We start from the raw sequence: 13,712 nt of genomic DNA on the forward strand, positions 1-13,712 counted from the left end.
AGTAGCGATTTTTATTGTTTTGTCATGACCAAACATAATCCCAACATAGATAGGAGGTGTACTGTATGTCAAATGTCGGTCATGTGGGCATGGTGGAAGAGTTTAGTACAGTCACACAACAGAACACCAGTGGCATTAACCAACAAGGGCGCTCCTCTCAAGAGTACCTGGGGGAGCCTCATGCGCATGCGCATCTGCCGCGTCTCGCCGCGTCTCTCGAGTCTCTCTTGCCGCGAAGGGCGTGTGCTAGTGGATTGATTGATTGGCCGTGTGGCCAATCAGAGAAACGCTGAACGAAAAGCTGAACACAAGTTGGTTGCCTTTAATATTCACGCGGCCAGGACAGGCAGAGATGCAGTCCCTACTATCCAAAGTGTCTTTTCCCTCCTGGATGATAATAATAATGCGCCTTTCAAGACACTAAAAAAAAAAAGTCCACAAATCGGTGAAATTATATAGGATCAAATGAAAACTTGCTAAAAATCTATGTTTAAAAGTACTAAAAATCAAAGAAAAATACCAAACATAACAAACCTTCAGCACAGACAATGGGGATGCTGCCAAAAAGATTCTTTATTGTCATTGTTACAACGAAATAAAAAAAATGCAGCCCTAGGTGCTAGCCGACAGTCCTAGATCTTAATATAAAAACAGTCCTAAACACAGTATTAAAAACAGCTGGAGGCGGGACACTGAGGCAGAGCTGCAGAAACATGGTACCAGCTGGGGAGAGGCGGAGAATAGGGCCCAAAGCGTGCTGGATGGAGAAGAGTCGGCCTATGCTCCGCTTTGAGTTAAGGGGCCAAGAAGAAGAAGATCAGTTGGGCTGCTCAACCCAACTCAACTTCTGGGTCGGGGGTCAGTTGGATTATCTAACCCAACTCAACTCAATATAGAATGATCTTTGTCATTGTTACGAAATTAAAAAAAATGCAGCCCTAGGTGCTAGCCGTCACAGTCCTAGATCTTAAAAATATAAAAACATCCTAAACACAGTATTAAAAATATAAAAACAAGAGTAAGACATAAACATTAGCATAAACAGGGGGGTGTAAAAGAGAAGCACTATCCCTTAATGTTGTGCATGGGGGGGGGGGGGGGGTGCAAGGGAGACTGTCGACTCTTGGTCAGGGTTAGACAGTCAACTCTTGGCCAGATGATGACTTGTTGGCTGTGGCTGTGCCAATGACACACTTGTTCACCTGTAACAAAATAAAAACACTGTTATTAAAAGGTCAACATCGTAGCTGCAGGTTTCAACAAGTTACATTTAAGACTTAATACCTCTTAGAGCAAAATGTAATGCCAAATTCACACTGCAAGACATGGCCAGATTACAAGCTCTGGAATGCATGATGTGACGAATTCTCCATATTAGGGATGTGCATGACAACCAAAATCATTTTCGAATTTTTATTATAATAGTTATTTTCTGCTTCAGTTTAAATTCAGTTAAAATGTTCAGTTATTATTTTTAATAGACTAAATCAAAGGGCATTGCACATAAATAGGCACTTCAGAATCGGAAGTTCAGATAATCCTTCAGAACGTTGATCAGCTCAGCTGACGGACAATAAATCAAAATGACACCATTCACCATTGTATCCTATAATAACAGCATTGCATTGGCCCATCAACCAGTTTTAATAAACAAACAGAAACAGTAGCATGTGCATCTTTTAGATAAATTAGGCTGCCTCTAAATATAAAAATGAATTAAGTACGAAGAATGGTGGTTTGCTTCTCATTTAAAAAAATATATGTTAAGATAAAAATATTCGACTCAGACATGAAAATCGAATGTGGCGACTGTCAAGACTATTCAAAAATTCTAATATTCTAACTCATCCCTACTACATATTAGAAAGTCAAACTGAAGGTCACTGACCTTGCTGGCAAATCGCAGAGAGTTGACAGTTTCCCCAAAGCTGTCCAGCTCCGGGGAGATGTTGGCGAACATCAGCCTGCAGGGGAAATAATAAAGAGTTTAAAAAAAAAAAAAAATGTACAGCAGTTACAGGTAAAACAAAAACATGCTAAAAATATTACCACCATAAATGTTTAGCCACTGAAGCCGAAATCTGGCTCTGGCGCAAGTTGTCACACTTTACTAACATCCTCCTATATCCAGCCCCTCTGCTAAAGTTAAATCAGGTATATTGCTGTGCATAGTCACGTCTATGACTCCTGCCCATCCCTAGTATGCATTCATGAGTCTAAATAAATAAAGAGTCCATCAAAACTGAAAGAAGTCGAGTAAGTGAAGCTTACATCTTGCTGTTCCCTCCCAAGCAGCCCTGCAGCAGGTAGGTCAGCTTGCTGCTCCTGTAGGGAATGTGGCCATCCTGAAAGATGAGACCACAAACTTAAGACAAACGAAGCACAAAAAAAATTGGTGGTAAATCTAACTAGTTATGAAATGTACTTGTGGATAATTGGATAAGTGAATGTTGTAGTTTAAATAAGTGATAGTCTAGGTGTTTATGTAGGCCTGATGACATATAATCAAGTGAGGATGGTCCGACGAGAGCTTTATGCAACTCAAGTAGAACTACCATGTACATGAATCACAGGAGATATACTTTTAACTAGGGATGTCTGATATTATCGGCCGATATTGGCATTCAAATGTGATATCGGAAATTATCGGTATTCAAAAAAGAAATTCTCATTTATTTAACCTTTATTTACCCAGGCAAGCAAGTAAGAACAAATTCTCATTTTATTTATTGTCAAAAGTATGCAAAGTGTTGTGTTAATTCCACAACAAGAGATATGTAATGTTAATTACCTGAAATTATTCAGTTTTTGGGGGGGGGGGGAAACCCTGCAACCCTGGTTGATATCGGTATCGGAAATTAAGAGTTGGACAATATCGGTATAGGTAAAAAAGCCAATATCGAATATCCCTACTTTTAACCAATAGAGGGAGGTCGTTTGTTGACAGATCAATATGTATAAAGCATGTAATGACTACATGTATAAAGCATGCAACGATTATGTATAAAGCATGCAACGACTCCATGCATACACAAACACAATCTCCTGCGTTGGTTATTGGGCTGAAGGTCGACTTGTTTTACAACTCATTTTGAGAGACCTAGTCCACAACACTGTGGTTCCGACAGCTGGTTAGAAAACAGGCTGAAGTCCAGGAGGAGGAACCCAGAGTACAGAAAGCTACGATCCAATCAGGTCGTTCCCGCTGCGCCTCATCATCATCTCCCAACCAAATACTGTGGCTCAACTAAGGGTAGTCTCACTGAATTGGATAAATTGAGGAAAATGGACATTGAAATCATAAATCTCTTCTTACCGAAGACAATTATCATTCATCAGTATCCGAGTACAAGCTCCGATACTAGATTGCTGAAAAGGTCTTGGCTATGTCATTGGTTATTTTAAAGATGCAGGCTGATATAAGTCAGTGCTCTACTCCCAATACTGCATTCAGCAGTGGGTAAGACAAGAGTTTATGAAATAGACTTAGAACAGATAGATTTGGCCAGCATTTAAATGCTGGGGTAACTCTTGACCTCAGTACAGGGTTTTAAATGCTGGGGTGGCAGGACCTCTCGACCTCAGTACAGGGTTTTAAATGATGGGGTGGCAGGACCTCTTGACCTCAGTACAGGGCAGGATGTGGTCTCACCTTGTTGGCCAGGGCATGGATGACCATGCCCAGGTTGGTGAGGGAGCCGTTGATGGCCGTCATCTCTTTGAACCGGTCCCCCTGCGACAGACTCTTGTCCACACGCTCACTGCCAGCCAAGTCCACCAGGCACAGAGAGGCTACAAACAGAGCGAGATAGTGAAAATCATTGATAGCAATAGTTTGGAACAGAATAAAAGGGAAAGCCACTGGGTAGATGCTGTCGTCTAAAGTTACTAAAGCACCACGAGTGCAAACCCTGTTTAGCCCCAGTGGAAATTAAACGCTATGCTCCATTTGTGCCAAGTGGCCATTCCAGCCTGATACTATGGCTGCTTTTATCCAAAGCGACTTACAAGTTCTGTACGACAAGTCAGTAGAAAGGGTACAACTCTTATCAGCTGAGTAACCATGTTCATCAAAGTGTTAAGACTTGGGTGCTAGTGTTGAGTGTATGTTAGTATAATTAGTCTAGCCCAGCCGCGTGAACTTCCGTGAAGAATTTTCCATAGCCGCATTTCGTGGAGACGCTCTCTGATTGGCCGACGCGATGCCAGTTTTTTTCCATAGCCGCATTTCTCGGGTTGGTTTACAGAGAGCAGTTCAGTTGACTCGTCAACAACAACAGCAAGTAACTACACTGAGGCTAAGCTTAGGCACTCTTTCAAAGTTGGTTAAGGTTAGAGTTTGTCTTAGAGCATGGCGATAGAACGCCAGGTAGTTTGCAGGCTGTTCGAGGCGGACATGGACAAATGCACAGCTCTTCACTCACACAGCTTGCAAGCTATAATATGGATGCAGTCATGGAGGGACATGTATGGACAATGGATGGACATCAACACAGGCTGGATGGAGTGGATATACTTTATCAACAACAACAAGCCAACAACAAGGTAGATTAGCGATCTTAACTCTAGTTTAATACATGATACGTTGTCTACTGATGCCGCATAATGTAACGTTACAGTACTGCTAGCTGTTAGCTCCGTTAGCCGGCCACTTTTATAATTCCTGCATGGAAACGGAGTAAAGTTAACGTTTAAACGTTATGTCGAGGTCATACAATACTACAGTCGACATAAGGTTAACGTTACCCCGTTTCCATGAAGTGTTTAAATAGCAGCAATCTTGTTGAAAATGTAACTTTACTAGTAAAATGCTCTCGCTCTCTCGCTCTCTCTCTCTCTCTCTCTCTCTCTCTCTCTCTAATTTCGCTGCATGTGGGACATAACCACTCAGACAATGAATGGTAACTTGTTTAAAATAACGAGCTTTACAAATGTGTTTATTATTGAATGGTTCTGACATCATCTGAGAGAGAGTGAGAGAGAGAGAGAGCGAGAGAGAGAGAGAGAGAGAGAGAGAGAGCTGTGCGTGTTTGTGTTGCTGCTGATGCATAATGAATGAATGGTGAGTTGTTTAAAATGACAACATACATTTAAACGTTATGTCGAGGTCATACAATACTACAGTCGACATAAGGTTAACGTTACCCCGTTTCCATGAAGTGTTTAAATAGCAGCAATCTTGTTGAAAATGTAACTTTACTAGTAAAATGCTCTCGCTCTCTCGCTCTCTCTCTCTCTCTCTCTCTCTCTCTCTCTAATTTCGCTGCATGTGGGACATAACCACTCAGACAATGAATGGTAACTTGTTTAAAATAACGAGCTTTACAAATGTGTTTATTATTGAATGGTTCTGACATCATCTGAGAGAGAGTGAGAGAGAGAGAGAGCGAGAGAGAGAGAGAGAGAGAGAGAGAGAGAGCTGTGCGTGTTTGTGTTGCTGCTGATGCATAATGAATGAATGGTGAGTTGTTTAAAATGACAACATACATTTAAACGTTATGTCGAGGTCATACAATACTACAGTCGACATAAGGTTAACGTTACCCCGTTTCCATGAAGTGTTTAAATAGCAGCAATCTTGTTGAAAATGTAACTACTAAAATGCTCTCTGATGCTGCTGATGCATAATGAATGAATGGTGAGTTGTTTAAAATGACAACATACATGTGTTAATTATTTGATTTGATTGATCCGAGAGACAGAGAGATCGTCTATGTTTGAATGAATGAATGAGAACTTTATTAACAGATTGCAGAATGGGTACAATACAGTACGGCTCAATACACACAATTGTTAAGGGGATGCAGACCAGAGAAAGACGTTTGTCTTGTTTACATCAGGGTCCCAGATTTTCGATTCATATCGATAGTTTAATAGCTAGCCTTGGCTCGTTTAACAATATGCAAAATATGTGTACAGCCCTGTACTCATACTGAAGTTATTCTTGGTATATAATAGGTCTGATTGTGTAACGAATCGATTCCACGTCGCGCTGTGTGTGAGAGAGAGAAGGAGAGAGGGAGAGATCTGCCTGTGTTTGTAGACGGGCGAGTTTTGTTTCTAACTTTTCTATTTATATATTGTGTTTCAAGTTGTGAATTAGAGTCTAGACTATACTTTATTTGACTGGTTGTGTGTTGTTGTAGTAACAGCTGAGCGACTCGTTCATAAGAGCCGATTCATTGCCGTGAGCGTGAGTCGAATCGCTCACGTCTGGCAATGAGTGTTGCGTGGTACTGTACTGTACATGTTTGCATTTTGCAAAATGTTTGGTATAGCGCCCCCTAGTGGCGAAACCCACCGGCCGCCACTGGCTAGACCGCTTCAAATAGCGCTCGGATTCCAACATAATAGTCATATTTCAACGCACAACGCCGTATGCACTGATTGGCTGTGACGGAGACAGCGATCAAACTGTGACGCGCAGTCAGAGCGCTATCGCTTCTTGCCCGGGCGTGAAATACGAAAAAATAAAAAAAAACGTCACTTCCTGCCCATGAAAACGCTGTTTTTTTTATTTAGTTAATAACGTTATATTGTGCATTGGAAATACAAACATACTTAAAACGAGTAAATATTATTCATTTTAAACATGTTTATATTATTTATAGGGCTATAAAACAAAAAACAAAAAAGTTTTTTTTTTTTCTTATTCTCTCATTTAACAGGTGGGTCGGCGCCCATAGCGCCACCAGTGGCGAGCCGCTACTGTTAGGAATAGTGCAGAGTGTAAGAGGGTTATTTTTCTCTTCTTCAAAACAGTGAACAGCACAAATGACATGGAATCTGATATTTTCTATTGTGCCACTTTCATATGTGGTCCTGAATCAGATACAGGTCAGATGCGTTTTAATTAGCTGACCATGTTTACGTCCCATCTTCTTTATTGTTCATTTGCACATGCGGTCAATTCAGGAGCAGTGACCAGTTCTGTATCGTTAGTGGCTTAGCTTGGCATCGCTACTGCACTATCTCGCGTACGTGCACGCGTACTGAATAAACCACAAATGTACCTCTAATACCAGTATTAGTCTGACCACACCCCTCATCAGCCTACCTTCATAAGCAGGTGTGTGGTCACCTGCTCTCCTCCTTCTCGCTTTCACCACAAGGAAGAGGTGCCTCGGTAGATCCCCACACTTGACACCATGATGGAAGAAATTGGATTAGGAACAGCTTGGGAAACAAGGATACGTTGACATCATATCTTTATTTTCTCTCTCACTATTTTCGAGAAAATACGGCGATATTGTCTTCGTACTGGAGTGTCTAGAAGATGATGATCATTCTACAAACCCTCCACCGGTTTTCGTATTGGGAGCACGCCGCTGCATGCTTCTCAACTGCAGTTCCTTGCTGTGTTTGTTGGGGTGAAACCTGTCAGGCCACAGCTGAACTGTCGGACATGCCGCTGTTGTGAGGAGCGGTGCGTTCCAGGTTGGGTGAGTAGTGTTTGCTGGCGGGCTCCACTTGTCTGTTAGTGCTATGGGGGCTACTTGACAAAGTTTATGGAAACCGGCCCCAGGCTAGGGTCCTTTGTTTAGCCGTCTAGGCGACAGGAGGCCTTGGTCTGGCGACCATTATAGTTTTAACTAGTGGGCCGCGACCATTGACACTGGTGATCCCTGTGTGTTCTGGACGAGTGGATTCTCTCTGTCACCGTGTTAAGACCCCATCTTTCATATCCAAATGAGAGTATTCCTTCACGAGGGGATATGTGCATGTAATGTGCGATAGCGGCAGATTCATGTTCAAAGTCAGCTATACAGGCCAGTTGGTACTGTGCTGATTCCGCCGGACGTGTTAATGTCACCGTTGTGAAGCGGTGTTGACGTCTTGTTTTCTCTTTTCTCTTAAAAAGTGAGGAGGGTTCAGAACGGCGGCCTGTCTGGGTGAGTGTTATGTCATTGTTTACATGTTCATAGCTTACGGTTAGCCGGTCGGTGGCCTGGCGCGGGGTAGCTTGGCTTCTCGCGCGCCGCCGGGAGCTCGCTCCTGATCGCGTGCGTCGTAGATCGGCGTCTCGCGAGCGGAAGCAATAGCACCCGAACGGTTGGAGCAGCCGTTAGCTTGATGCTATTCTGTTGAACGTGCTTTGATTTTAACATGTTTTACACTCTTGACCACGACGTCATCCTTGACAGGGGATGTTCGTCGACCCTGCCTGAGCCTAGACGGGGATTGCGTCAACAAAGAGGACTGTAGCGACTGGTGGAGCGGCGACGCTGCCCGGATCGAACAACACGGGACGGCTGTGTTCTACGGTGGCTTGTGACTGCACTTCGCTGATCTGCGTTCCGGGCAGGTACGGGGTTGGCCAGACCTCATAACACGTCTTCTGGTTTTACCTTGCTAAATGTATTGTGAATAACGGTGTTTTTTCCCAAAACGTGTGTTGTTGCAATGCATTTGAGATACGTTGCGGGTTGTGTGTGAGCTGTTTTTGTCACTGGCAGTTAGCTTCTCCGTGCAGGTCGTGATGTATTGATCTGGTTGTTGTGTGAGAAACATCATGGTGTTTATGTGTACCGTGTACTCACTACTAAGGCAACTAACCTATGAAGCTATGCTTGGTGACGAGTGAGTAAAAGAATGTTCTTTCTCAGACTGTAATGACAATGAACAGTGAGTTCACACATTAACAGGTTTTCCTGTTTTAACTGGCCGTATTGAGGGTAAAATAGGAGGATTGTGTTTCCCCCCCCGGTTCCCTGGGGACTTTATCACCTCCTATCAGACATGTTGTGCATTAATTGTGTCTTTTGTGTGGTAGGGATACGATGTAACTCTCAGCTTGATTGCTGAGGTTGTGCTAAATCTGCTGGAGAAACTTATTTCCTAAAGGGAAATTGGTTTGGTTGCTGTCATGTGTGCTTAGCAAGGCCTGTGGTCGATACTAATCAAGAATGATGTATTCTCTCATTGTGAAAAAAACGGCGTTCCTCTGTTGAGTGTTTTTGCCATTTTTTGTAGGTGATGATGGGTTGTGTGTGTCATGTGACCTACAACTGGGTTGTACTGGCCACAGAAGCACATGTGTATGTTGGACCGGGGTTCTTAGAGCCCTCTCTATTCTGTGTTTTTCCTTAGTAAAAATCAGATAGCAGGTTAGCTCGTGCGCTGTGTGGAGCTGTGAAACGCTTCATAGAGCTGACTATGACTGTGTCATATTCTCTTTTTGTCGTTACGTCGTATCATGGGTGTGGGGTCGTAAAGGGGTGAACTGGTAACCTTTCCTCTCCCCATTGTTCTGTCGGTCAGGGGTACACCCCCTGTCCTTCAAGGTTCCCGTCACGTGGCGGTTCGGCACGTTACGGGGGGGGGGGGGGGGGGGGGGGAGGGAGTTCCTGGTCCCACGGCCTGGTATATTGGGCGTGTGCACCGCAGGAATTCCCCCGCCATAGAGTACGTCACCGTGCGCGTCTCTGTTGGTAGGACTTCCGTGTGCTGTTCAGGTCCATGTGATGGATCTGTTTTCAGGGGGGGTGGTCAGGGCTCCTCCTCACCAAGCGCCTACTCAGGCCTTCTGTGAGTTCGGACTCCTTCTTCCATGTGAGGAAGCCTCCATCAGAGTACAGAGCCTTCCTCCTCAGATTGTCAAAGTGAGTGGACCCTCTAGAAGGGTCCTTTTCTATTGTATGTATATTCGATTCAATTCGTTTATTGAGTGTGTATGGGTTCGGTGCCTCTTCCCCGGAGGCCCTAAAACCAGTTTTTTACATGGCTCAAGGTGCAATATATTCTTTTCAATCTGTACAGCTCGCGTGGGAAGTCTCTCTGGGGATCCCCGTCTCTTTCCTATGGGAGGGTGGTGGGATGTAAAAATGTGAAAATTTTTTACCCCGGCTGTGTAGACTGGGATACATACTGTTGATGCTTCCTTCTTTCTATTCCAGAAGTGTTGGAGTTAGGGAGTGTCACACCCCTCTTGTCGTTCCCCTGGGCGCCTTGGGGATTCAATGACAGGTCTAAATAGCCTGTTCATTGATGGGGGTGTGTCCCGACGCACGTATAGTGCTAGCTCGCTGTAAACAGGCGATTGACTGGCACGCCTTAGTTGCTTGTGGTTGAAACAGCGTTTTTATAAAGCAACTGAGATGGGGGTTTTTCCTCTTCCGGCGACCACATCCCATGACCTGGGTGGGTTGTCGACGGATTCTCGTTCATGTCTGGGGGATGATGACGGGATGGATCTGAACATATGTAGTGGGGTCTCACGCCCTTGGGGTGGGCCACCAGGCGCGGTTCGTCCCGACGTCTGGGTGGCGCCTTCTTTTCATGTTAAGATCAACACGCATATCTGCCCTTCTCCTGGAGTAGGCATGTCGGCGTGGTTAGGGCACGGGACTGGTTCTGGTCACGCTGGTCCAGATCAGTTGAACCCGTTGTCCGCCGGGGATGCAGATCTGCTGTTCTGGTACCCTGAGGGACTTGGGCTTTTTTCAGGGGGAAAAATGCCAGGTCGGTCTGGGTGTCACAGGGTTAAGCGCTATGGAGACCCTGGTTGGGTATGTTTTTACTCAGCACTGTCGTCATGGCTTACAGCCATGCCATTCTGTACGCGCTCGATCTCGTCGGATCTCGGCCGCTACACAGGTTGGTCCTGGTTAGTACTTGGTTGGGAGACCGCCGGGGAATACCAGGTACGGTGTGCTTAGGGGCTGGTTCTCCATTATTTTTCGCTCCTCTCTCACGCATGGCGAAGAGGGGCCTGTGGGGGTGGTTTTTTGACCTCCTCTGGTGACCCTGTGCTTCCCGTACCGCCAGGCCCGGTCCGAAGTGATGTTTGCGACCCGTAGGCCTGGGTTAACCCTTTTTGGAAACTGAAACACTTGTACTGCGGTATAGCCGGTGTATACCCGCAGGTGTGTTTTGGAGTTTTTTCTTGAGGGGTTATAGGAACAACCACCGCATTGGGTAACACCGAGGTGGTTGATTCCCTGGTGTGTTGGAGCAGTGTCAACTCCCGGGTTCACCGTTTGAGGGTGCCCCTGCACGTTCATGACGTCTGCCAATCGTGTCAGCCTTCTCTGCCTCGACCCCTCTGGGTGGGGGTTGTTAAATGGAGGCTTGGTCATGCAACACCGCCAGCTTACGCTCCTTCCGCCGGGGCGGCTGTGTTCAGCTGTCCCCTCTGGCGCCTGTCTCGTCCGCAGTCTCCAGGCTAGGGTTAACAGCCTGTTGCCTGGTTTTTCCCCGGTGCGCTGCCTGCTTCCGTTGGTTAACCTTTTTTGTGTGCTTACGGCCATGCTGACTGCCTATTCTGCAGGGTCAGTGTGCCAGGCGGTGTACTATTGGGGGGACGGGGCCCGCTCGGCTTACGGCCATACCGACCTGAACACGCCCGGTCTCGTCCGATCTCGGAAGCTGGGCAGGTTCTGGCCTGGTTGGTTCCGCCTGGGAATACCAGGTGCAGTAACTGAGGGGCCTTTGTCCGAATACGCTGGCGATGTGGGGGGCGGGGCACTACGTGCCCACCTGGTGGGGTCTTGATGCTGGCATCATGGACTTCTCCGGGCCCCCATTCCAGGGAGTCCAGTCCTTTTGGTGGGTCTGGGTCTTCCTTCGTGCTCCGCTGCTACGGCCTTGCCACGGGGTTGGGTTTGCCCTTGACCCCGTGATTCTGGGGGCAGTAACGAGGTTGTTCCTCCGTTCGTTCCCGGGTGGCATGCGGGTTGTGCGTGTGTGTAGTCGTGGGGTCAAGCCACGGTCTGCTCACCCTGTGCGTTGAGTTGCTTGAGTGCCTCTTCGCACGGTCGGGTCCGTCGCCCTCCCGTGACGTCCCTAATAGGGGGGCTACCCTCCATTAGGGGGGGTCGGGGGGGCTCGGCCCTCCCTGTTCTGATGGTTTTGGGGGGCTGTCAGCGGGGTGTATTTGTCAGCCAAGTGGCTCCGCTTGGCCTCCCTTGTGCAGTAGCGATGCCAAGCTAAGCCACTAACGATACAGAACGTTAGGTTATGACTATAACCAAGTTCTGTTAGTTAGGGGCGATGCTTGGCATCGGACGCCGCTGCAGCCCTTGTCCTCACCTTGTGGTGAAAGCTTGGGAAGGAGGAGAGCAGGTGACCACACACCTGCTTATGAAGGTAGGCTGATGAGGGGTGTGGTCAGACTAATACTGGTATTAGAGGTACATTTGTGGTTTATTCAGTACGCGTGCACGTACGCGAGATAGTGCAGTAGCGATGCCAAGCATCGCCCCTAACTAACAGAACTTGGTTATAGTCATAACCTAACGTTCACACTGGAATCTGACCCGAGCAATAAATTGAGCACCAAGGCTTGCCATGTGAATGTAGCCCATGACTGTACTTTTAGATTTTTTTTATAAATCCCGTTAATGACATAAGATGCGATAATGAGTAACCAGGGCCTTGATGTTAGAAATACGTAGAATATATCCATAATCATTACCTGTAGCAGCACTGTAGTCAAATGAAGGATAAGGCTTGCCACTACTTCTAATCACCTTGAACCATCTGCTCCTCTTTTTAAGCAACTTAAAATACTATCAATCTTTGATATGTATTTATGTTCAACTGCACTTTTAATTTAGATTAATTTCCTATTGTTTTCCATAATTTTTTCATATCAAACTCCAGTATTCATTCATATCCAACAAGGCAATCAAATAATCATAATTTCTTCTGCACAACATTAGGTCAGTTCAATATAAGATTTAGAGGTCCTACAATTTGGAATTCAAAACCCTCATCCAACAAAGATTGCTCATCCATTTCATCACTCAAATATACATTGTTAAATGAATAGCTTCAATCTCATAAAACTATTAATGTCACTTTGTTTTACAGTTCCATGTTAATTTGTTTAGACTAATATCAATGTTGGTCATTATGAAAATGTTTTATGAACTTAATTCACTTACTTTTTTTAATCCGATGATTTAATGAGTTGAGGCCCCGTATAGGCCCGTCTGGGTCTCTTGCCGCTACTCAGCACCTTTATATACACTTTGTCATGGTCAATGTTTTCGATTTTTTTACCGTTTTGCTGAAACGGTGCGAAATAAAAAAATAAAATAGATACTTACACTTGCACTTGACGTCCCTGCCGACATGCCGCCCAGCTTGAAGATGGAGTGCGAGCGGGAGGAGTGCTCGTTCACGTTGGTCCTCGCCGTGGAGCGGCTCCGATTGGCCAGAGCGATCAGGTTGTACACCTGGCATACAGGAGGGGGTGAGAAGGACATGTAGTATGAAGTACGAAAAAACTGATCAATTTATACCCATCTACCTACCTCATACTATAGTCCACCCATATACTTATACTGATTATATATATTAAGGCTGTCAAAGTTAACGCGGTATTAACGCACGATTCTATTGACGCCACTATTTTTTTAACTCACGATTAACTTTAAAAATATATATATATTTACCTTTTTTTTTCTTTTACTAGACTTCACTCAGGTGTATTATACAGGGCTGTACGCTAAGCTTTTTCACTAGGGGCACAGAAACTTTTTTTTAAATAACAATTTTACTATTATAGTGCAAAAAAATATGTTCCTCCTGCCTCATTACTGTGGTCCTTTTATTTAACATTTAAGTGCTTTTGTTTTCAGGTTTGTATCTTTTATAATGAACCAACTGAAGTATTACCACAGCTGCAAACATTTCTTCTTTCATTGATAACAGTGTTCATTAGGGATGAGTTAGGATCATTAGGATTTTATCGATACTACTACTCT

The 13,712-nt window shown here is 45.0% G+C and overlaps 1 protein-coding gene across 1 annotated transcript; it reads right to left on the bottom strand.

Annotated features, from left to right (window-relative positions):
- Window positions 1–1,133: 1,133 nt before the first annotated feature.
- Window positions 1,134–13,211, bottom strand: LOC311239249 (carboxy-terminal kinesin 2-like; the record flags this gene model as incomplete). Its single annotated transcript, XM_084327555.1, has 5 exons — window positions 1,134–1,202; window positions 1,889–1,964; window positions 2,272–2,345; window positions 3,653–3,792; window positions 13,061–13,211. The coding sequence occupies 5 exons, from the start codon at window positions 13,209–13,211 to the stop codon at window positions 1,134–1,136; spliced, it is 510 nt and encodes a 169-aa protein (XP_084183681.1).
- Between the last annotated feature and the right edge of the window lie 501 nt (window positions 13,212–13,712).

Source organism: Notolepis coatsorum (genome assembly GCF_963971535.1).
Source record: "Notolepis coatsorum genome assembly, chromosome: 13".
Lineage (NCBI taxonomy): Eukaryota > Metazoa > Chordata > Actinopteri > Aulopiformes > Paralepididae > Notolepis > Notolepis coatsorum.